The sequence below is a fragment of the Phyllostomus hastatus genome, unplaced genomic scaffold (genome assembly GCF_019186645.2).
Source record: "Phyllostomus hastatus isolate PE091 unplaced genomic scaffold, TTU_PhHast_1.1 phas_contig_80, whole genome shotgun sequence".
In the NCBI taxonomy this organism is placed as follows: Eukaryota; Metazoa; Chordata; class Mammalia; order Chiroptera; family Phyllostomidae; genus Phyllostomus; species Phyllostomus hastatus.
Window position 1 is genome coordinate 14221671 of NW_025333960.1, and position 23607 is coordinate 14245277.

Genomic DNA, 23607 nt, shown 5'->3' on the forward strand with positions numbered 1-23607 from the left:
AGGAGAAAACAGAAATAAGGAATTCTAAATTCTAGACACAGATGCTGGCTAATTTATGATATTAAGTAAATCAATTAACTTCCTAGAGTTCAGTTTTTTCTTTTAAAAAGACAGACCTCTTCTGCTTCAAAAGCCTGTTATCCATACTTACCCACGATTTTTGTGGGTAAAAGTGGTTTAGACAAAGGGAGAGGGAACCATGATCAATTTCCTCATCTGTGAAATGAGGGACTTGGCATCGATCAGCAGTTCCTTGGTATGTTCTGCAGAAAGGTCATTCTGAGAAATGGCAAGAGATAGTCTTCAAAAAGTCAGTGACCAGACAGTCTTACAAAATGCTGAGATAAAAACATTTAAAAGGTTTCTTTACTGCAAAACTTCACAACCTTTAATAGGCTAAAGGGTGTTGTAAATCTCTAAAGAAAGGACATTATTAACAGCTTCTCCAAAACATATTGCACCAAGTCTCTGACTTTTTTTTTCATAGAAGCTCTCTCAGGAATAGAGATCCACAGAACACGCTTTGGGGCAATTCTGGCCTAGCTGTTTCTATGGTCCTGTCTAGCTCCAAACTCACTGTTTTTCTAGGACCCTCATCATGGACTCATTGAAGCTTTTACCAAACAAGGTATTGGAAATGTCCAGAAGCAGTGGAGATTATTTTTAAAAGACAAAATCTTGGACAAAATTAAGAAGGGGGATAAACAGTTACCAGAACCTTCTTTTGATGTTTTCCTTGACACCAACTAATGAGCACCACTAGACTTTGTAATTATAAAGAATTTTTGGTATAGAGTTGGTATCGATAGAGGTGACTTCCAAATTATCTTTGTTAGTGCTTTAGTCTCTGCCTTTATCCACATACATTTCAACTGTCTTGATTACTTTTCTAATGCTAGTGAGAGTACTATATAGAGTACACAGAACTGAGATTAAAAAGGTGATGATGATGATGATGATGATGATGATAAACAACAGAACTGGGCCTTTCTATCAAGAAACCTTGCAAATTCATGCATGTTCATTTGTCTTGGAAATGTATTTATTCATACCAAATGAGTAGGGTACTTTTATATTTTATGTACAAGTTATGAGAAAGAAGCAAAGTATATACGTATCTTGAAAGACTGAATGACCTCCAGACTTCAAAGGAATGAATAATATTTTAGTACATTATCAGCTAAGAATTGTATAAATTATACTCCTTTGTAAAAATATTTGTTTTGACAGCTCTGCTTTAATTATGAGGTCTGTCTCTTCTTCAAACTTTGATTCATTAAGTGAGTACTGTGTAAAAAAACAAATGTGTTTTCCCCTGGTTTGAATAGATTCTTTAATCGCCACTAAAAACCCACCAAGCAGCCACCCCAAGAATACTTATGATGAATGCCATTACAGTCTGACTCTCCAGACTGAAGTTCAGAGGTGGCACCAGATGAAGACCATGGGCCCCCTTTTGCCAGTAGCATCCTCAGAGACCCAGCCTATCCTTGGCTTAACCTCAAGCTTAGGGACCACCCCAAAATAAGTAAAATTTCTAAAATTAATTTCTCTAAAGCTTTAGGTCATTCTGAAGTCAAACCAACATTGCTGAAGAGTTTGTAGACTTGACCAGACCTTGTGCCACCTGCTGTGTCATGTGCCACTGTTGACAACAGGGTAACCCACACCTATTCTAGACCATACTCTGTACTTCTCTGCCCCGTGGAGCAAGGCTGCATGCCTGCTTAGCATCAGTCTGGATAGAGCTCTGCAAAGGGAAACTGATCTCATGTGCTGTCCTTCACAGCCTTCAATTACTGAGAGGTCTTGTTCACGCTTCATGTAAATCCTATGCCTGAGAGTAGATTGCCCCAACTCTGTCAGGGGTATAAGAGGAACAAAAGGGAATCTGCACCAGAGTAGGGCCAGGAAGAAAAATTTTCCTCCAGCCCAGAGTTATAGGCTTGGTTATTGGTATCATAAAAGTGACCCATCTCTCTGGAAGATCATGTGAATGAAGGTCCTCTAAGGCCAATAGTCAGTCCTGGGATAGTCCCTTTTGTTTTTGTGTTTTGTGTTTTTTTGCTGAATAGTTATAGACACACTAATGTATTAACATTACTGCCTTTGCCATTTCAATATTGCTATTTTTCTAATGAGGCCTCTGGCATGAAACAAAAAAAAATTAAAGGGTGGAGTCAGCTCTTGTAGAAAAATCTTCTGTGAAATCTATTCTGTGATAATGTCACTACTCCCTGGAAGAAATGGTCAACCTAAATGGACCACAGACAGCTTTCTCCAATGTTTCTGTAAATAGCCAACAATATTAGACCCAGTGGACAAGACTACAAATATGGCTCTTATTGTTTATGGTTGTATCTAAGGTTAAGAGAATTTTAAAGGGTGTGATAGCTTTGAGCTTTGAAACATATGATGCAAAGAACCTAAGGGCTGTTTTATCTGTGTGTATTTGCAGTATGAACACCGTGCTAGTCGTATATAAATTTTTATGTGTCCATACCTTGTATTTCTAGTCTTATCTCTATTTTTTGCCTTAAAATTAGAAGATTTGAACTAGATTATAAATAATATTAATTTGAAAAATATTTCTTAAATATTTTTAAAGGAGATAGATTTCTATAAATTGGATGAATCAACACATTCAAGTCCCCAGGAAACTTTTCCTTCTGCTGAGTTTGCTGTCTGTTTCTTCAGCTGAGGTAGCATTTGTAAGCCATGCACTGATTTTCTACATTTCCTTTCCTCAGTGTATACCCAAATATCTCCACTCATTTTTTTAATTCAGTCAGTAAAGTATTTAGTCAACTAAAATAGGGTAGGGGTAGAAAGATGTGTAAGAACCAGTTCTTGTCTTCTTAGAGCCTAAAACCTAAAAGAGAAAAAAGGGCACTTAAGAAAGCACTAAAGGAATGGCTTAAATATAATGTAAACAGGAGGCCTATTTCCCCTCAGGCAAAGCTCTGCCGGAGATTGGAGGAGAGGCAGATCATCCCCAGGTGGAATAAACAACAAAGGCTTCCTGAAGGGAGGACTTGAATGGGCTTTAAAAGATGAGTAGGATTCTGAGGGCTTTCCACTTAAAGTCTCAGGGCCAGGAAGATACCAGGTGTAGTCTAGGGTCACAAACATCCATGTGGTTTATGTAAAGGAACTTAGACTAATGCATTTTGGAAAGAGAGTTTTGAGCCAGCTTGGCGGGCCTTAAATGTCTGAAGTCAAGGGCCTTATTGCTAAGTGAGAGGAAACATCTATGGCGCATTAACGAATAGGTCATCCTAGGGCATTGGGGAGCAGAGCAGCAGCTAGAGTGGGAGTATAGCTTAGAATATGAGCTGATTTCAGTAATACAAACTGGAAGCAGAGCCAAATCTGTTGTGCAAATTAAAGAAGTCAAAAAAAAGAGGAGACGCAAGAGCCATTTATTTTTCTATTAAACACTCAATGAGCACTTGTTTGTATATCGGTGTTTTCCAAACATCATCATTTATATACCACTATCATATCCACTTTTGTTGGTATTGTTTTTTGCTTAATATTTTTCTAAAATAGACTCATTTTTAAACATGTTTTGTTTCTTTTTAAAGAATCTTGATGTCACTTCCATTTGCCATGCCTCCAGGAGAAGTGTAAAAATAAGAACAAGGAAAGCAAAACAAGTTACTCACTTAGGTAGATACTTAAAAGGGAGGAAAAATAAGAAAGTAATTGAAATGAAAATGACTTTCTCACTATGCCATTCAATGCCACCATACTAGGGTAGTTTGCTCTGGACCAGCTAGTATGCTGGACACTGGGAATGCAAAGGTGAACTTCACCCTCTGCTCCCAGAGATATCAGTTGAACAGGAAGATAGGAATTACAAAAATGAACATCACACAGCACAAGAAGGAAAATCTAGTGCACTGCGGACATTCCAGGATATGACTGGCCCGTTGAGAGCTTGAAGTATTCCTCTCAGACTTCTCCCTCAGCTCATTATTACTTGGAAATTAAATTCTAGTTCTAGAGTTTAATTTAATTCCCACTCCATGTGTGGGCTGCTCCTCTAGTTGCTGCAAACAAGCATAACAACCTACCTTTATTTTCTGAGAAAACACAACTAAAGGGGAGATTTCTTAGACTGAACAGAAATGTTAAAACATTGTGGAAAATACCGCACATAGGTGGACAAATATTGCTATGGATGGAAAGCAGAAGGCTATTGGTCTAGTGTCAAATCCTCCCTGTCAGAGCTACACTGTGATGCATCAACCTCTCTGCCCAGCTCAAGATTAGGAGATAGCTGGGAGCACTGAGGTCACCTCTCCTAGGCAACCAACTCCTATGTTCTTTCATGCAGTTTAGCTTTCATAGTTTTAGGAGATGATAAAACTTATTATTGATGAACAGTGGACTGGGTGCAAAGTAGAAAGCTTATGGGCCTTAAGTATAAAAATGGCTACCTGACAGTGGGAGAAGAGAGAACTAGAAATAAGGAAGATGGGTGTAGAAAACAATGGCTTCATTGGCAGTGTTAAAGATGAACAGGAGATACTGAAGCAGGGGAGTAGCTGAATTCTGAAGGATGAATACGAATACATGATGCAGTGAAGGGCACTCCCCAGGTGGAAGAAGTAAGCACTGCATGCAAATCATAAAGAACAGGAAAGCAGGATGGATGAAGAAGATTGCACGTGGTGTGGGGTTTGAGGGAGTAGGGGCAGTGGGGAGAGGTGAGGTTGGAGGATACTCATGGCAAGGCCATGAAGGGCTGTGCAGGCTGTGTGATGGGCCAGGTTTTGTTTTGCAGAAGATAGAGGGAGTTTCATGAGCTCAGATCATTTATGGGACATATAAGTGAGCCTGCAAGGTAGGACTTTTTCCCTCCTTTTATTTTATTCATACAACATTTATTGAGCACTGATTCTGTGCTGGCATTGGGCTAGTTGCTGAGCAATCCAATCCCTCAAGTAGTTCACATTTGGATGGGAGACAGAATAATGTGCAAATAACTACTCTCCAGTGACTCAAATGCTTAAAAAGTGCTAAAACCTTTCCAAAGGGCTATGAATGCCCAGATACAGGAATAAGTGCTCAGGAACAGGGAATCTGTGGGTTTGGTTGAAGAATAACAATGTCACACGTTGGCATACACACAAGTGTTATGAATTACCCCAACATACTTCCAGCAACTGCAAAAGAGACAAACTGTTGCCCATAATAGATTCCTTCTTCCTCTTTGGTTCCAGTTCTCTCTTGAGAGGACAGAAGATTTCCCCAGGGCAGTCTTCCCTTACTCACAGATCCAGTGTTGCACTATAATTAGTTGCCCCTGGATTCCAATTTCTTTTTTGCAGTGCTTATAATCATACCTATAAATGTGTTTCTCCATACCTTTTTTTTTCAGTTTTTTTCACATCTATTCACTGACTCAGAGCAAAGCTCATGGGCTAAAAATAAAAATAAATCTTGATAGAAAGCTTAAGTTAAATAATTGCAAAGGGATTTCCTCATCTAAAAGACAGAATGTTGACCATGTTTAAAACCAGCGATGTAGCTGCCACTTGTATGCCAAAGACCTTCACAGGACAACTCTTGCAAGAAAAAGGAATAAATGAATGTTCTTTTATAGATAACTGAACAGAGATTGTGTACACTGGCTCACTTCTATATCAAGGCTAAAAATATTATCCATATGTTATATAAAGGTCTAGGAGGAGGCAAGGGCTCTAAGAAGTTATAGCCTTGAACTTGGCAGCACTCACAGGGTGGCATCTTTAGCTTGTACAAAGTTGCTGAGTTACGTGACAAGATTTCAGGGTCACATATCTATCTGTACCTGAGGATGGTACATTCCCAGGGAGCAGTTTTTTAGGATAGCTTATTAAATGTTTAACATGGATGGGTCTTCTTGTATCAAAAAGAGACAATATGATGAAATATGATAGTACTATTTTTCCCACTTTTTCTATTAGCAACTAAACTTTTCTTCAAAATACAATTCTAGATGCTATGAAGATCCACTGATTGCAGGGTGGCCCCTGCTGTGCTGCCTCCAGCATCCTAAAGGTTCTTGGACCTATTGATGGGGCAGGAAGAACATGTGCTTTAAGTCTCACAGATCCAAGTTCAAGTCCCAGCTTAGCTGCTTCCTAGTTGTACTCCATGGGCAAGTTATTTAACTTCTGTGAACCTCAGTTTCTTTATCTATAAAAAGGGGAGAAATCTTGCCAACCTTGCAAGGGTTCAAAGGAATATATATATTGAGTTCCTAGCACATAACAAGACTGTAATAAAGCAAAGCTTGTGTTTCACTGGATTCAAAAATACTTGTGAGATAATTTCATAGTTTATTGAGGACCTTGTATTCCACTACAGAAAGATTGTAACAACAATTTATTAGAGGCCAGGTCCTAACCAAGAAATCCTTCTGTCCTCAGAGATGTGTATAGAGAGAATTTGACATGCAGTTTTTGGCAACAGTTTCTTCAATCATTGTCATGGTAGCTCAAGAGCCCCTAATTGCTGAGAGGGCTGAAGGGGGATGAGTGAGCTGAAAGAGAAAGGCCAGGCCTTCATCAGCAATGTTCATTAGGCACCACTCACATACTTACCGATGAGCACCCACTAGACACAAAGATAGTCAATTTATTAATAACTTACCACAATTTTACATTAATATATTGTTTCCCAAGCAGGGGACTTCCAATTCATGTATTTGCCTATCTAATGTTTATTGGTACATACTGTGTTTTGGGACTTTCCCAGGAAATGGAGATATGAAAATGAGTGATACCTTCTATGCCCACTAGAATCTCATGGTCTGTTGAGAGAAATGTGCCTATAAGGAAGCCAAATACAACCAACATTCCCAGGGCCTGGTGGAGGGGTGAATAATGTGCTCTATAAGAATGCACAAGGCAGTTGTCAACTCTTCCTACTGGAATCAGCAAAGGCATCACCAAAAAACGTGACAATGGAGCTGGGGCTTTGAAGGCAAAGTATGAGTTTAAAATAGTGGAGAAGAAGGTGTGCATTCCAGAAAGAATCACAGGTGTAGGAAATAGAGAGTCTCATTCAGTAGCTCTCAAACTGTATTTGCTGGGCCAGCATCAACATCACCAGGGGATTTGCTGGAAATGCAGATTCTTGGAAATCACCCCAGAAACCTTAGATGTGTTAGGACAGGGTTCAGCAACCTGTGTCTTAACAAGCCTTCCAGCTCATTCTTATGCACACTCAGGTTTGAGAGCCACTGTTGCAGTCCATTGATGGTATCAAGTGAAAGAAAAGATATATTGACAAAATATTGATATTTTGCATATTAAAGAGATATCTAGATAGATATAGATTTGCCACCCTCATCCCACCTTTTCACAAATAATTGGTTTATAAGATTATATAGATATGAAAAAGGATAAAGTTTATAGCCAAAGTAGAGATAATGAAAGTAGAATAAAAGCAGAAACGTAATAAAACCATTACTATTTAGTCATAAATTTCCCAATAAACTTCATGGTATTCAAAGCATAAATGGAAACATATTCACCTTACAAGAGTTAGGGTACCTGCAAGATTAAAGGGTAGTTGTTAAACATACAACCTCCCTATTACTAAGACCAGAGAGGGATGTCCCCCCAACACCTCACTCAGAAGACATTCTTTGCAAGGGTAGATGACACCCAACAATAAAAACCATGTAAGCATGAATACCTGTTTCTTATAACTCCCTTTCATAGGCCAGTGGCTTAATAGCAGAGAAGTTGAGTGAAAGGAACCTTAACAGTGAAGTCAGGTTTGCAGCTCCCACATGATCTGACTTCCATTTGCATGGTTTCATCAGAGACAAAAACAGAAGTAGATATGGGAGCATCAAAAAGCCAAAGGAGAGATGGAATATTTAGGCTTGAGCAGGCATTGCACATTGCCCTAAGAACCTCATCTGTGCAGAATGTGCTGCTCTGGACCCTCTAAGCCTCCTAAATTGAAATGTCTTTCATTTCTTCACTTCTGCACCTTCTAGATTTGTTTTTTTCAAAAGCTCTTTACTTGGTGCAATATATACCACACAATCTAGTGCTTGCTTGATTAGATTTTGACTTGTATTATTTTCTGACTGTTTCACATGTATGTGGGCTTTTTTTCCCTTGACTAGTTTGTAAATTAGTTAAAGTCTTTTATTTCCATGTTTCCTTTAGCACAGGGAATGTTTGAAAAGGAGGCTATATTTGTACCTGCTCTTGAGGGAGGAATAAGAATTTGCTCAGTCAACGGAAGTCGATATTTGAGAGAACAGGAAGCACAAAGAGAAGGTGGCATATGGGGAAGAATACAAAGGCCAGTATTGCTGGTGTAAGGAGTGGGGTGACAGCAGACAAGGTTGACTTGTAAATGGGGAGGGCAAGATAATGAAGGTCTCTGTTCTGGGTCATATTCAAAGGTTTAGATTATATCATAAACATGTAGAGAGTCTGGGAAGAATTGAAAGCTAAAATAGCACAATCTGATAACAAAGATCACATTACAAATCATGCTGTTAGCATTGTGGAAATACTGCAGTGTCTGTGTGTGTGCACGCGCGTGCACGTATTCGAGGTGATAAGAAAAAAGTCACTAAGACATAATAGGGGTTAAGAGAATGCTGGATTCAAAATTTACTAACTGTATGATTTCAGACAAGTCATTTAATCTTTTAATAGTCTGTGTTCTTATGCAGAGAATAGTCCCTACCATATATTGTTTAAAGTGGTCAACATGTGCCTGGTATGTAGGTGCTCAAAAATGTTTCTAGTTGTTATGGTTACTAGAGGCAGAGGGACCATTCCTTTTTTACTCACTTAGTATTTATTGGTTACTATCTTTGTTTTTCCAGCCAAGTCCAGATGAGAAATAATGAGTGAAGCCAAGAACTTGGAATAAATAGCCTGAACGGAAGAAGCAGGACACCCATGATGTTATTCCTAATCAGCTCTGGGAATAGAGCTGAGATGGGACCCAGGGAATGTGTCATGGCACCAGTGTCATTTCCAGTGACACACAGCAGCCCCCATGTGAAAGGATAGAAGGATGTTGCACCTGTCCTTGGTTTTACATTGTCCAGGTGTTGGATAAGACAGAAGGATCAGGGAGCAGGTGATAACATAAAATGTTCAGTGTGATGAGTCTCCTAGGCTGGCACAGGAAGAAGTGGAACCCAAGAGGCTGACAGATCTGGAAAAAAAGGAGGAGTTGAAGAACCAAAGAAATTATCATGAGAGCTATTTGAGAGCAGTGGAAATGGGAGTAAGGGAATGAAAAAACTTGAGAGATAGGAAGTTGGAGGAAGGATATTAAGAATCCTTAATTATTTTCACAGTACCTAGTGCACGGGAACAATAGTTATTTAATAAACAGATGTTGAATTAAATTCATGTGTATCGATTTGATTTGACTTCATGTCCAGTACATTTAAAGAACATATTGCCTACTATCTTCCAGGCTAACATCCTTATCTGTCAAAACTAAACGACTTTTAACCTAGAGATAATAAGTGTCATTATGTTTTCCTCTCTAACACAGCAGAAGTATTTTCAGAAAGTTTAGTGGAGAAGAATTTGTTTGTTTAAAATTTAAGATTGGATGTTGAGGTCCAGAGGGGAGTGAAAGACTGGTTCAAAATGGAAAAAGCTATATAGGTGAAGTGGGAGAATAGGCCCTTCAAAACTTATGCGAAGATGGAAGCTGAAGAAAGAAGTGGTGTTTGAGGAATTACAAATCTAATTCCCATCAACAGCAGCCATTTCCGGTGCCAGGAAAGGCCGAACTCACCTGCTCCACAGGGCACTGGAAATGGTTGGCTACAGACACAGTTCTCTTCACCCCCTGTGTGCTGTCTGACCACCTCTGTCTCTCATGCATGCATGTAGGCCTGGTGATAGTTTTGAAAGATCAAATGTAAAATTTGAATGAGTATGCATAGCTTGTTAGAGCCTATAAGTACTTAAACTGGAGAAAAAAAAACATAGACACCTTAGCAAATTCTGACAGGGCTGCTTCAGAGACTGACTCACATTTGGCCCTTCTGGGACATAGAGCACTTTGGTGGTGGTTCTATCATGCTTGCAATCACCCAGCTGGGCAGCAGGACACTTTACTTGGGCAGGTATGCTTTTGCAGGCCTGCCATGGTTCTGCCACAGACAATCACAGGCTCTCGGCCACACTGGGCAGGAAGCTGGGCCTGACTAGACCTAAAATATTGGTGGGCAGATTCTTTCTGCTTCTTCCCCTGGGGCTATGGAATCTGGAGCTGCTTCTCTCTGCAGGTTTTCTTTTCTCTCACTTTACACATACTCCTCTGCAGGGCCCTTGTTTCTGCTGCCTCTCAGTCTCAAATATCTCTGGCTTCTTATGGGGCCAACGCACACCCTTTCCTTAACTTGACCTTGTAGATAAGTGTAGCAGGGTTCAGTGACTCTAGTGACATTTCCATTAAAATTTCCAGGAGCCTGTATCTGATTAACTCAGCTAAGCTTCCGTTTGGATGCCCCTGAGTTGGGTCTTCAAATCCAGTTCAGTCAGCTCAGAGGATGTGGTGATTGCCTTCAGTGTTCCTAGCCAGGATGTTGTCAGCAGATACTGCAGTTAGGGAAAATAATTCCCCAAAGCAGGTGTCAGCTGAATAGTTACCACAAAAGGGGCTCACTACAGGCACTCAGTAAATTAGCACAGCAAATTTGGTAAGAAAAACAACCCTTTTCAAAAGGAATTTACCCTTTTTCAAAAGGCTAGGGGATTAAGAAAAAATACCTCATACACATAGACAAAAGGATGGTGATTACCAGAGGGAGAGGGAATGGGGGAGAAACAGAAGATAGAGGGGGATAAATGATGACAGGACACTTGACTTTAGGTGATGAACTCACAATACAATATGCAGAGATGTACTGTACATTAAACCTGTGGGATTTTGTTAACTAATGTCACCCCAAATAATTCAATAAAATTTATTAAAAATAAAGAAACAGGACTTGCCCACTACCACAGAAGATCAATAATTGACTCTTAGTTACTTGCACTAAACATAACTAATATACAGTAAGGCATTCCTTCTTAAATTTTATATACAAAAATATTTTTAAAATAAAAGAAGGAATTTATAAGAGAACTTTTACCAGAGGGAGACAAAAACAAAACAAAACAAAAAGTTTTGTTTTCAGCTACAAAAACAAAAACAAAAAGAACTATGTTGTCTGGCTGTGCAGCAAGTTGTCCAGAATGTGCCAGAACATGTTCACAAGACTATTCAGTTAGTTACGAGAGATGTAGACAAAAATAACTCAGCTTTAATCAAAGGCTATTTTAACTTCTTTTCAAGTTGTATTGTTGTGTTGTTTTTATTGTCATTGTGTTTGCATTCTTCCATCTTCCATCATGGCGGTCATTATATCCCATTAAATAGTTTTATTATATCCTCGTTCCTATTTCTCCTGGAACAGTCAACTGGTTTGCATGTTTTTCTGCACATTCTTTTTTGAGTAGACGTTGATGTTTTTTGCTCTTCTGTGTGAAAATTCTGCAGACATCTGTTTTACTCCCAAAAGAAAGGGTGTCACCCTGCCCATAGTGCCCCCTGAAGAGCTATTAGCCATCATTGATCAAGGTGACCACATTCTCTTAGCAACTGCCAGGGGATTCGATTCCATCTGTAGGTTTGGCTGAGATCATCATATACTCTCCTAGAAATCCGGATGGAAACAGTTCCCTGGGGAGCATGTCCCCAAGGTCAGATAGTCAGGACTCACCTGTGTCAATTCAAAATACTATCATGAAATTTTCAAATGTTCTGCTTTGATTATCTTCAGATAAAAATCCCCTTCAAAGTTATGATTTTTTACTCAGACAGCAGTAGGTATATACCAATATTAATGATTTACTAACCATATCTCAAAGAATACCCTCTTCACCTTTTTAAGCTCAAAAACAGAAATGAAACCACTTCTTTAAAGTTTTTATGAAGACAAAGGCAATTGTAACTGTGCTACCTACTGTAACCAAAGTGGAGGTTCAGAGTGTTGTTGTTTGGGTGGGGGGGGGGGGAGAGTTGTACAATACCATATCTTTTGAAAGGGAAATGATCCAAAGGCACTTATTTATAGGAGCTGACTGGTTGAAGGAGATATTCACAAACAAAATTTAACTACAGATGATTATGATAGCAGTTAATGTTAATGAAAAGCCAGAATACATTCTGTGTATAGAAAATGGCTTTGCATTGTGCCTTGAGCAATATAACCTGTGTATTTCAGTTTGTGCTTATTCAAAATTGCCCTAATGGTGCTTCTATGGCTTTAAGTATACAACACATGAAAACTTCAAGAAAGGAAGCTTGAAAAAGTGAAAGAAAATGGCATTCAGCTATCCTTTGCAGCTATGAATTCAAGTCAGAAAATATCTAAAAAGTGGACCTTAGCCACTGTATACTCTCACCTCTGTTAAGTTTTCTGTGTACTTTTACCCTAAAGTGGCATGGTTTTGTTTTTTAATAATATATTAATTAGAACCATTGCCTTATTTTTTAATTATTTTTTATTTAAAATCATAAGCCTGTGCATTCATATCGTTCTTCATTCTCAATCCACATAGAATGCAGATTTACTATTAATAGAGGAAAAATTACTACTAAAAAATCTGCATCCATGTTACAGAGAATTTTGTTCTAGAAACAGTGTGTGTTTAAGCTGTGATAGCAATGCACCTGTATGAACAAGAAGGCCTGAGACAGGCACAGCCCCCACTGAGGCCAGGACAGTCTCATCCCTTTTTGAGGTCCTCCATCCTCTCTTATGGTCTTCTCTCATAAACTGCCCAAACAGGAAGTAATTGCTTCTTTTAGATCTTTTTACCTCTCCTTACCCCTAAGTCTAGTCTCTAGCTATAGGCAAAGAAATATTAGTATAGCTTTGGCCTTGTCACTGTCTGGTTTCAATCACTCCCTTGTGCACTTGGAGCACTGCCCCCTACAGAATAAAGTCCTGTGTACCAGGATAGCTTACAAGGCTCTCTAGGCTTTGGCCCTGACTACCCATCTCACTTAGGAAAAGGTTCAGGTGAAGTGTCAGAAACAAAATAACAGTGGTATAGGCGAAGATAAAAGTCTGATCTCCCACATACACAAGATGCAGAGGTAAATATCTGGGGATGAAATGGTTCTCCACTGTGGCCAGGTCCTTCATCTTGTGCTGCTCCAAACTACAAGCCCTATCTCACATACTAGACCACTGCTTGTCCAGCCTTCAGGTCTGCCTTCAGCCAGGAAAGAGATTTAAAAAAGGGCATGCCTTTACATTAGCAACACTTTCCAGAGTTTGCATATGCTATTCCTCATTATGTTCCATTAGCCAGAATTAGTCTCCTGTACACACAATGTACAGGGAGACTGGAAAACAAAGTCATTATTCTGGTATTATTTTATACTCTTCAATAGGGAATCCTTTCTTTCTCTTCAGTTAACTATTAATACCTGGCATGGGCAGGTCACATGGAGAAAAATTGAAAAAGCCCCCTGAGCTAAAAAGATCTGCAGAGTTTTCTTCTTCCTGGTGCCTCCCCAAACCAGCATACAATGCTCCCTATTCTCATGAGAGAGTTCCCCACATGGTTCTTCCTAAAGCAAGTCATGATGACTTGGCTGTCAGTCCTCACTGAGTGAGAGAGCAGAGCCCCCCACGTGGCTCTCTGTAAGGAAAGAAAAATCAAGAACAGCAACTCTAAATAAAGACATGCACAGAAATCAAAATGAAGAGGATTGCCAGCTTTGCAAGACTATTTTCCCGGTCAGCATCTTCTAATATGTGGTCTGTTTGTTCTTTCTTTGAGTCTAATAAATTACATATCTTGAGAATTTCCCTTACCATGCTGGATCATTCCTGCTTTGGTCATCATCTGTACAGGTGTGGAAACTCAAAAAAAAAAAACCCAAACAAACAAACAAACAAAACAGGAACATCTCACATTCACAGCTCATCTCAGGATAGCTAGTATAGTCAACAAATTTTCCAACCCCAAAGTCAGGACATGTTGTCTGATATTAAATTAAACTTAGGAGAACAACAACCATAATTTTAATCCTCACCCAAGGATATGTTTTTATTGATTTTTTTAGAGAGAGAGAGAGCCATCAATGTAAGAGAGAAACATCAATTGGTTGCTTTCTGAACCCACCCCAACCGGGGATCAAACCCACAATCTGGGTATGGCCCTGATCAGGAATAGAACCTGCAATGTTTTGGTGTAAGGAATGAAACTTCAACCAACTGAGCCACCCAGCCAAGGCAATAAAACATAGTTTTAAAGTCACAGTGGACAAGAAAAAAAAAAGATGGTCACTCTAATCATAGAAACCATTATGAAGGCATATTGACCCACAGTCGCTACCCATGCTCAAAGAGAAAGGCATGCTAGGCCATTTTCCTTTATAGTTTCAGAAATCTTATATGGCCACTTAAAATCTAATTCAGGGGCTAGCAGTTTCCTTTTCCAAGAATGCAGAATTTAATAAGAATTGTTATTTATGTTATTTCATGATGAGATGATATCCCTATGAGCCCATCACAAGCCTTTTGGCCTTTTGGGATTGCAGTACATGTGTGCTTGTCTACTGCAGCTAACACTGGGCCCTGAACATGAGGACTACCCAGTCACAGCACAGCCCAGAGCAAACAAGGTTCATGGATGCCACTTACAAACATTAACAATGAGAGGAGAAAAAAAAGACTGGCAGAAAGATGTGTGCTGGAAGAGTAAGGAAAAAGGAAAACAAAGAATGAGAGAAGGAAGAACAAGACATTGGTAGACACCACCAACAAATCCACTGAGAGTTTTGGATCACCTGCCCTGATCATGGGGAAGTCACTGTATGTGTTGCTTTATTTGAAAATCACAAATCAATCTATTTTTCTTTTAAAATAACAAGAGGACAGAAGAAAGGGAAAAATAATTTTTAGAAGGGGGTGGGGTATTAGGTCATTTATTTGGCCTTATCCAGAAAGATAGATTGAGCATTTAGAAATGTGAATGATTATGAGGACTTCCAGCCAAGATGGAGGTGTAGGCACACACACTGTGCCTCCTCGCACAACCAAACTAAGGACAACAAAAGTTTAGAAATAAAAAAACAACCAGAACTGACAGAAAATTGAACTGTACAAAAGTCCGACAATCAAGGAGTCAGACACATACATCCAGTCCGGTAGGAGGGGAGGAGTTGGGCAACTGGGTGGAGTCGGACACCAGGCAGAGAGTGGTCGCAGAAAGAAAAAAAAAAGCGGTGGCTTACGGACCTCAGCACACAAGGCAGTGGCTGACGGACCGAGCATGCAGGTGGCGGCTGGCAGACCCAGTGAGGAGCACAGGGTGGCTAGCTGACCTGGAGGTCCCACCTTTGCATGCAGACAAACCAGGCAAAGCTGGGGAGTGAGTCAGACCATTCAGCCCAAGGCCCCAGCTCGGGGAAATAAAGCCTCAAACCACCAATTGGAAACACCTGTGGCAGTTGAGGCAGTGGGAGAGACTCCCAGCCTCACACGAGAGTTCGTTGGAGAGACCCACAGGGTCCTAGAATGTGCACAAGCCCACCCACCCGGGAATCATCACCAGAAGGGCCCAATTTGCTTGGGGGAAGCTGCGGAAGAGACTGAAATCCCAGAGAGAGCGGAACAAGCGCCAAGGTTCCCTCTCTGATCTCTGCCCCACAGACAATGTCACAACCCTGCGACTGGGCTGCTCCTTCCTGGTGCACACCTAAGGCTCCACCCCTCATATACATGAAGGCACGACAAGACAGAAAAAAGGCTCAAAGGGAAGAACAGATCAAAGCCTCAGAGCAAATACTTTTAAGCAGCCACGAGATAGCCAACCTATCAGATGCACAGTTCAAAGCACTGGTAATCAGGATGCTCACAGAATTGGTTGATTTTCATCGCAAATTAAATGAAAAAATGAAGGCTATGCTAAGTGAAATGAAGGAAAATGCACAGGGAACCAATAGTGATGGGAAGAAAACTGGGACTCAAATCAATGGAGTGGACCAAAAGGAAGAAAGAAACAAACAGAAAAGAATAAAGAAATAAGAATTCAAAAAAAATGAGAAGAGACTTAGGAACCTCCAGGACATCTTTAAATGTTCCAACATCTGAATTATAGGGGTACCAGAAGGGGAAGAGGAAGAGCAACAAGTGAAAAAGTTATTTGAACAAATAATAAAGGAGAACTTCCCCAATCTGGCAAAGGAAATAGACTTCCAGGATGTCCAGGAAGCCCAGAGTCCCAAAGAACTTGGACCCAAAGAGGAACACACCAAGGCACATCATAATTACATTAGCCAAGATTAAAATGAAGGAGAGAGAGTGCCGCAGGTTTGATTCCCAGTTAGGGCACATGCCTGGGTTGCAGGCCATGACCCCCAGCAACCGCACATTGATGTTTCTCTCTCTCTATCTTCCTCCCTTCCCTCTCTAAAAATAAATAAATAAATAAAATCTTTTAAAAAAATGAAGGAGAGAGTCCTAGAAGCAGCAAGAGATAAGGGGACAGTAACCTACAAAGGAGTTCCCATCAGACTGTCAGCTGGTTTCTCAAAAGAGACCTTGCAGGCAAGAAGGGGCTGGAAAGAAGTATTCCAAGTCATGAAAGGCAAGGACCTACATCCCAGATTGCTCTATCCAGCAAAGTTTTCATTTAGAATGGAAGGGCAAATAAAGTGCTTCTCAGATAAGGTCAAGTTAAAGGAGTTCATCATCACCAAGCCCTTATTATATGAAATGTTAAAGGGACTTATCTAAGAAAAAGAAGATAAAAAATGTATAGTAAAATGACAGCAAACTCACAATTATTAACAACCACACCTAAAGCAAAACCAAAAACAAACTAAGCAAACAACTAGAACAGGAGCAGAACCACAGAAATGGAGATCACATGGAGGGTTAGCAACAGGAGAGTGGGAGGAAGAGAGAGAGGGGGAAAGGTACAGAGAATAAGTAGCATAGATGGTAGGCAGAAAATAGACAGGGGGAGGGTAAGAATAGTATGGGAAATGTTTAAGCTAAAGAACTTATGACACATGGACATGAACTAAAAAGGAGGAATGTGGGTGGGAGGGGGTGGGCAGGGTGGAGGGGAATGAAGAGGGGGAAATGGGACAACTGTAATAGCATAATCAATAAAATTAAATTAAAAATAAAATAAAAATGTGTATGATTATGTATTGTCATTTCTTCATAATTTTATGTGCCCATATCATAGAAAAAAAGATTAAGATTTTAATATATTTTTACAAATATTACCTAAGTTAGGAGAATTTAACTTATTTATCTTTGATGCAATTTATTATCCTCTAAGTAAATATAAGTGCTTGTCAATCTGCTGAAAATAGCCCACTTAAATTTCAGTAAAAATCACACTATGTTTCATTACAAAAATTATCATTGGTTATATCATATAACTAATTCACCATTAATGGCTTTAAAGAAGCTCTTTGCTATTGTCCTCAAGTAACATCATCTTACATGAAATGCTGTTTATGTGTTAAAAATAACTAAATATTAAATACATGATTTGAATAATCATATCTTTTGGAGTAAATATGTATAATTCATGTTTTCATCTCTTGTTAATTTCACATTTTATTTAGCAGAAAATGTCTATCCAAGACCCTAGCTTCTTTGGAAGGAAAGTTTGAAGCATTGTTTCATATTATTTTATATATCGAGATTCTTTATGTGTAATCATAAAACATTATATGACTATAATCCTACTAGATTATTATTTTTGCTTTTTTATGTTTAAATCCATATTTAAAAAGGAAGCTTTAAAAAAATCTCAAGCTGTCAAGTGGAACTTCGTCAGTGAGTGAAGAACACACTCTGTTAGAGGAGGAAAGCCCTCTGCCTGGCGAAGTTGCAGCCTCAGTTTACTAAAGCTGGGGAAGACCTGGGCTCTCAATGAAATGAGCTCCCGCAGCTGGATCTGCAGGGGCAGCTTCTCACCGAGGCTGAGCAGATCCTGAGCCCCAGGTGTTTCCATTTCTCAGGAACAATTCAAGGACCTTTCCTTCGTCTGGCTCAAAATCATTTATGAACATTTAACCAGAAACTTTTAAACCAGGAAAAGCAAATGCCATGATATTCAGACTAGCTGACTCAAACTTATTGGTTCTTCAGCTGCTCTCGGTTTGTTGACCCTCTGATGACAGAAACAAAGGGGCAGATTTTCTCTACAGCTCTGGTTTATTTGCCAGACCATTTCGTTTTTCAACTCTGATTACCACACAGGGTTGGGGGTGGGTGCTGCTTCTGTGCTGTAATTGGTACCGCAGAATTCTAAGGGGAAAGCATGTGACAGAGATAGATACAGCCTCTAGTTATAAGGTGCCAGTATACTCCTTTATTTGTTCCTTTTTACTCACATTTATGGAATGCTTACCATGTGTCTACAGGGCTGGCCTAGGAGAGGGATGTAAAGGTGACTAAGATGTAGGCCAGTGTGCAGGGAACTGACGCTACCCAGGAAAGCCCAAGGCAACTCCACAGGAGCTGAGAGAACAGATGCTGGGGAACGCAAAAGGGAAGTAGTTCTGTCTGCAAAGGAGCATCCGCAGAGGAAGTGAGCCTTTCTGGTGTGTTAGATTTCCCATTAACATACAGTTGAGAATAAAACCAGAGAAGCGAGGGAAAGATACAACCAGTTATTGGAATCATGGAGAGAAAGGAAGGGGGTTCTCTTTCAAATAATTTTAAAACACTTTAGCATTTCTGTAGTTTTCCAGGTTTCCTAGCTCACACCCTACAGACTCCCCATTTCTGATTGGAGCCAGGTTTCCCACCCTACAGAGGTGATAGGGTTTTTACAATGATGTATTGAAGCAGCTTTTAGTGACAGCGATAAGTTCTTCTGCCAGAAAACAAACGCAGTAGCAAATAACACAGCAAAACAGAGCTGCATCTATTTATCAAAGGACGTGTTAACAATTTCCTCCCCTGCTTGTTCATTCTCCCAGGTCTTTGCGGAGACGGGTCTGGAACCTGACCACTGGGAGTCCATGACCCCCGCGGTTGCACCCCATCAGCAATGAAAGGGTTATCGGGCAGCCGCAGCCATCACCACGGAGTCACCTGTGATTCCGCCTGTGACTCACTGTCACACCACTCAGACCGCAAGCCATATCTGCTGAGCCCGGTGGAGCATCACCCAGCGGACCACCCTTACTACACTCAGCGCAACTCCTTCCAGGCAGAGTGTGTGGGCCCCTTCAGCGACCCGTTGGCCAGCAGTACCTTTCCACGCAGACACTACAACTCACAGCAGGAGCTGAAGGACGAGTGCGCCCTGGTACCCCGCACCCTGGCCACCAAGGCCAATCGCCTCCCCCCCAACCTCCTGGATCAGTTTGAGAGGCAGCTGCCGCTCAACCGGGATGGCTACCACACGCTGCAGTACAAGCGCACGGCCGTGGAGCACCGGAGCGACAGCCCTGGCCGCATCCGCCACCTGGTCCACTCAGTCCAGAAGCTCTTCACCAAGTCCCACTCCTTGGAGGGGCCATCCAAAGGCAACGTCAACGGGGGCAAAGCGAGCCCCGACGAGACGCAGACTGTGAGGTATGGCAAGCGCAGCAAGAGCAAGGAGCGGCGCCCAGAGCCCAAGGCCCGACCCAACACCTCCCCAGGCTGGTGGAGCTCGGATGATAACCTGGACGGCGACATGTGCATCTACCATGCCCCCTCGAGTGTGATGACCATGGGCAGGTGCCCCGACCGCTCAGCCTCGCAGTACTTCATGGAGACCTACAACACCATCAGTGAGCAGGCAGTCAAGACCTCCCGGAGTAACAATGACGTCAAGTGCTCCACCTGTGCCAACCTGCCGGTCACCCTGGACGCACCGCTCCTGAAGAAGAGCGCCTGGTCCTCCACTCTGACCGTGAGCCGAGCCCGGGAAGTTTACCAGAAAGCTTCAGTTAACATGGACCAGGCCATGGTGAAGTCAGAGTCGTGTCAACAAGAACGTTCCTGCCAGTACCTTCAGGTACCATTTCTGTGGGGTGATGGATGTTTAAAATTTGTACCTGCTAATTGTGTGGTGTCTTTGGTTATAGTCTTGGCTCTACTATGAGTTGTCTGCATGAACATTGTTTAACATTTCTGTGGCTAAGTGTGCCTATCAGGAAGCACACCTGCTACCAACTTCATCTAGTTATCTTGTGTATAAAAGACTTTGAAAAGCATACCTACCTAAAAGCAAGGAGTTATTAAGGTTTTGTGTTCTTCTTTTGTCTGAAGGATCATGGGATAGAGAGGAGAGGAAAGGGAAGTCTACACAGAATTTTAAAAGAAGTCCACCTTTTTACAAAAGTCAACAATGACCTTTGGAATTTTGGAAAGAGTTTAATTACATCTATCTAGAGTTGTTTTTGTTTTTGTTTTTGTTTCTGTTTTTGTTTTGTTGTTGTAAAAGTCTGCCTGAAGTTGTTACTTTGGGAAAATTGATCTATGTCTTCACCACTGCAATTGTCACACCAGCGCCAGCACTAACCACACTCCTAGCCGAGCCCCCACCCTCAGAGCACAGGGAATAGAGACGCTGCTTTGAGCCCTGAGAAGGTGGAGGTTGAGCCAGTATGGGGACCTGACAAGCACAGCTGCAGAGACCTAGCACAACAGAGACAAGGAAGAAAAAAGGGGAAGCATCCACACAAAATGCAATTAGTATTGGTGTGTAATTCCAACACAGGTACAGACCCACCGCAGGCCGCTCCTCCCCTGCCACCACAGTCTCATGTTTTTCCTACTGCCCTCCAATTCACTTAAACTAGATTTCACCTGGATAAAAGTAACAGGGAAAGGGTCTTTTTCTTCCCTACCTCTTTCCTCCAGTATTGCCATTTTTTCCCAAGATGCAGCCCTTCATAAGTGACCCTTGTATATCTTTTCCCTCTGTTTTTTCCTGCTATCCCCATCTTATTTTACAGTTTTTACTGTACTATGAAAGTATGACATAACCTTTTCCCATTCCCACCTTTAAAAATGAGAGAAAAATGTCTTCCCCTGAGTTTATCTTCTTAGTCTCTTTGAATTCCTCCTTACAAACCTGGCTCCCTTGGACATGCCGCCACCAGCCCTGAGAATATTCTAGGCTGGTGTCAATGGCCAGGGACAGTGCCAGAGCCCATTTCCAGAGTCCAGGAGAAGCCACCAAAATGGGCATAGTTTTCACAAACAACATAAAATTACATGGTCAGTATTTCCCACTGAGAGTGATATTGCCTAAGTCAGAGCTAAAGAGATAATTTAATCCAATCTCCTCACTTAGCACATAAAAAACTATACTCAAAGAAAGGTAAAGGTTTAATAGGTTAGTATGTGGCAGGGGTAGGACTAGAACCCAAACCTCTTAATATACATCCCTTATAATGGATATTATAAGGAATATATATTATAAATTTTTAATTTTGCCTTACAAATTTTTTAAATGCCTTAAGCACACAAATCTCATCTACCACTGAGAATAAAGTATTTTGATAAGAATATCCATCTTGAAGAAAGAATGAATAATGAATAAGATAGACGCCCTAGAACAGAATATTTTATCTATAAAGTTTCTGTGACTAGCAGCAAAAACAAAACATTTTTAAAATTATTTAATTGTTGTTCAGTTACAGTTGTCCATATTTTCTTCCCACCCCTCCCCACCCACCCCCTTCAAACCCATCTCCTTCCCTTGCTTCCACCCTCCCCCTTGGTTTGTCCATGTGTCCTTTACAGTAATTCCTGAAAATCCTTCTCCCCACTGCCCCCCCCCGCCCCCGTTATTGTTAGATTGTTCTTAATTTCAATGACTGGTTATATTTTGTTTGCTTTTTTCTTTTGTTGATTATGTTCCAAAGAAATTTTTTTTAAAAATTGGACTTTAATAAGTAATGATGACATTAGATGAGAAATATCAGATTGAAGAAGAATATTCTACATGCATCTGGGACCAGCCTTTGTTAGTTGTGAAATGCTTTCATGATGCTAGTATAATTGTCTATATTCTTCCTACTTTAAATTTACTTCTCTTTCTTTTTTATACTTTCTGAAGTAAAAAGCTCAAGTAGGGGTGAAAAGTGGAAGGATAAGAAAAGAAAGAAGGAAGCTGATATTAATTGAAAATTTACTATATAACAGATGCTGTAGCAAGTGTTTTCACATTCTTTTTTATTTAATCCTCATAATAATTCTGAGAGCTAGATTATTAATATTCTGTTTTTACAAGAGAGGAAACCCACATGGTCAGTAAATGACAGAACTGAGTTGAGATTCAGACTTAGACCTTTGTGATGCAAAATAGCCCTTTCCTGCACACCCCAGCACAACACTCGAACGTGAAAAATGTTGAGCAAGGAGAAAAAATCTTTAAAGTAAATGTATTATTTAAGTTCTATAGTAAAATGAAAATGAGAACTTGAAGATTGAAATATAGGCTTCAGCACCAGCACACTAGTAGATCTTCTAGCAAAATTTTGGAAATTCTATTTTCTAAGTATTTACCTCATTTTAAATCAATTTTTAAAATGAAGTATTTGAGGCTTATAAAAAGGTATTTAAAAAAAGTAAAACAAACACCCAACACCACTCAGCTGTAGAAATAAAACATTAACTGCAAGAGATCCCACATGTACCTATCTTCCTCAATTCCCTTTCTCATCCTTCCTCCTCAGAGTAATAACCAAAGCACATTTGTTTTTAATTCTAAAATTATCAAAACATTGAAAAAATTAGTACTTTCTATTCTACATTGGGCAATAATTAACCCTAAACCACACTAGGTCAAGCCTTTAAATATAAACTGAGAGCAAAGTTATATCTTCTTTAACAAATGTTGATATTTATTGGGCTCAGATTCTGTGAAAGACTTTCAAATTGAAATAAATCTATATTTCAATGTGGGGAGGTAATATGTTTAGTGAGTAAACTTAAATGTAGAAACTGTGTTCTTCCCAACCCGTGCACTAAGGATGAAGAGTTCTCTAAAGAAAAAGAAGGAGTTGGACATTCACCAGAGAAGGCAGGAGAATGGGAAACTCTTGAGAACTGGACAATCTCTCCAAGTCTGTTCTTGCTCTAGAGGAAAGGAACAGTCTGCTATCCTGCGCAAGTTCCTCTCAGAAAGATAGATGTAGCCAGCTTCTGCCAGCTCCTGTGGAATACTTTCATTTATAAGCTCATTCTTAGAAGCAAATTTGGGGACTTTGAGAGAGGGAAGGTTTTTGTTTTTTTTTTTTTAGTTGTGTTGCTTTAATTACCAACTAGTATTGAAATTAGATTTCCAAATGTGTTCAACTTGAACATCACAGGGTTAAGTGTACAAAGCTTGAACTTAAATAAGAGGGTCTGTGTTCTAGTCCCTATTTACCACTAACTAGTGATGTTGACGTTGCTTGAAACCATTGTTTCAGCTCTCCGAGTCTCCTTCCTCTGCTGTAAAGTGAGACACATGACCTAAAGGCCTTGTGATCTCAGTCTACATCTTTAAACTCCTAAGCTGCATATGCAGAGTACTAATTAGAGCAATTTTCAAGAGCCTAGAGGCCTTATTTAACAAATGCCTACCA

The 23607-nt window shown here is 40.3% G+C and overlaps 1 protein-coding gene across 5 annotated transcripts in view; it reads left to right on the top strand.

Annotated features, from left to right (window-relative positions):
• Nucleotides 1–23607, top strand: part of DLGAP1 (DLG associated protein 1) — an 861456-nt gene that overhangs the window by 533522 nt on the left and 304327 nt on the right. For all 5 annotated transcript variants that reach the window (XM_045849790.1, XM_045849791.1, XM_045849787.1 and 2 more), the window contains exon 4: nt 19015–20042. In XM_045849790.1, the coding sequence (XP_045705746.1) occupies nt 19086–20042 (957 nt within the window). In that variant the 5' untranslated portion in view covers nt 19015–19085. The remainder of the gene's footprint in view (nt 1–19014; nt 20043–23607) is intronic.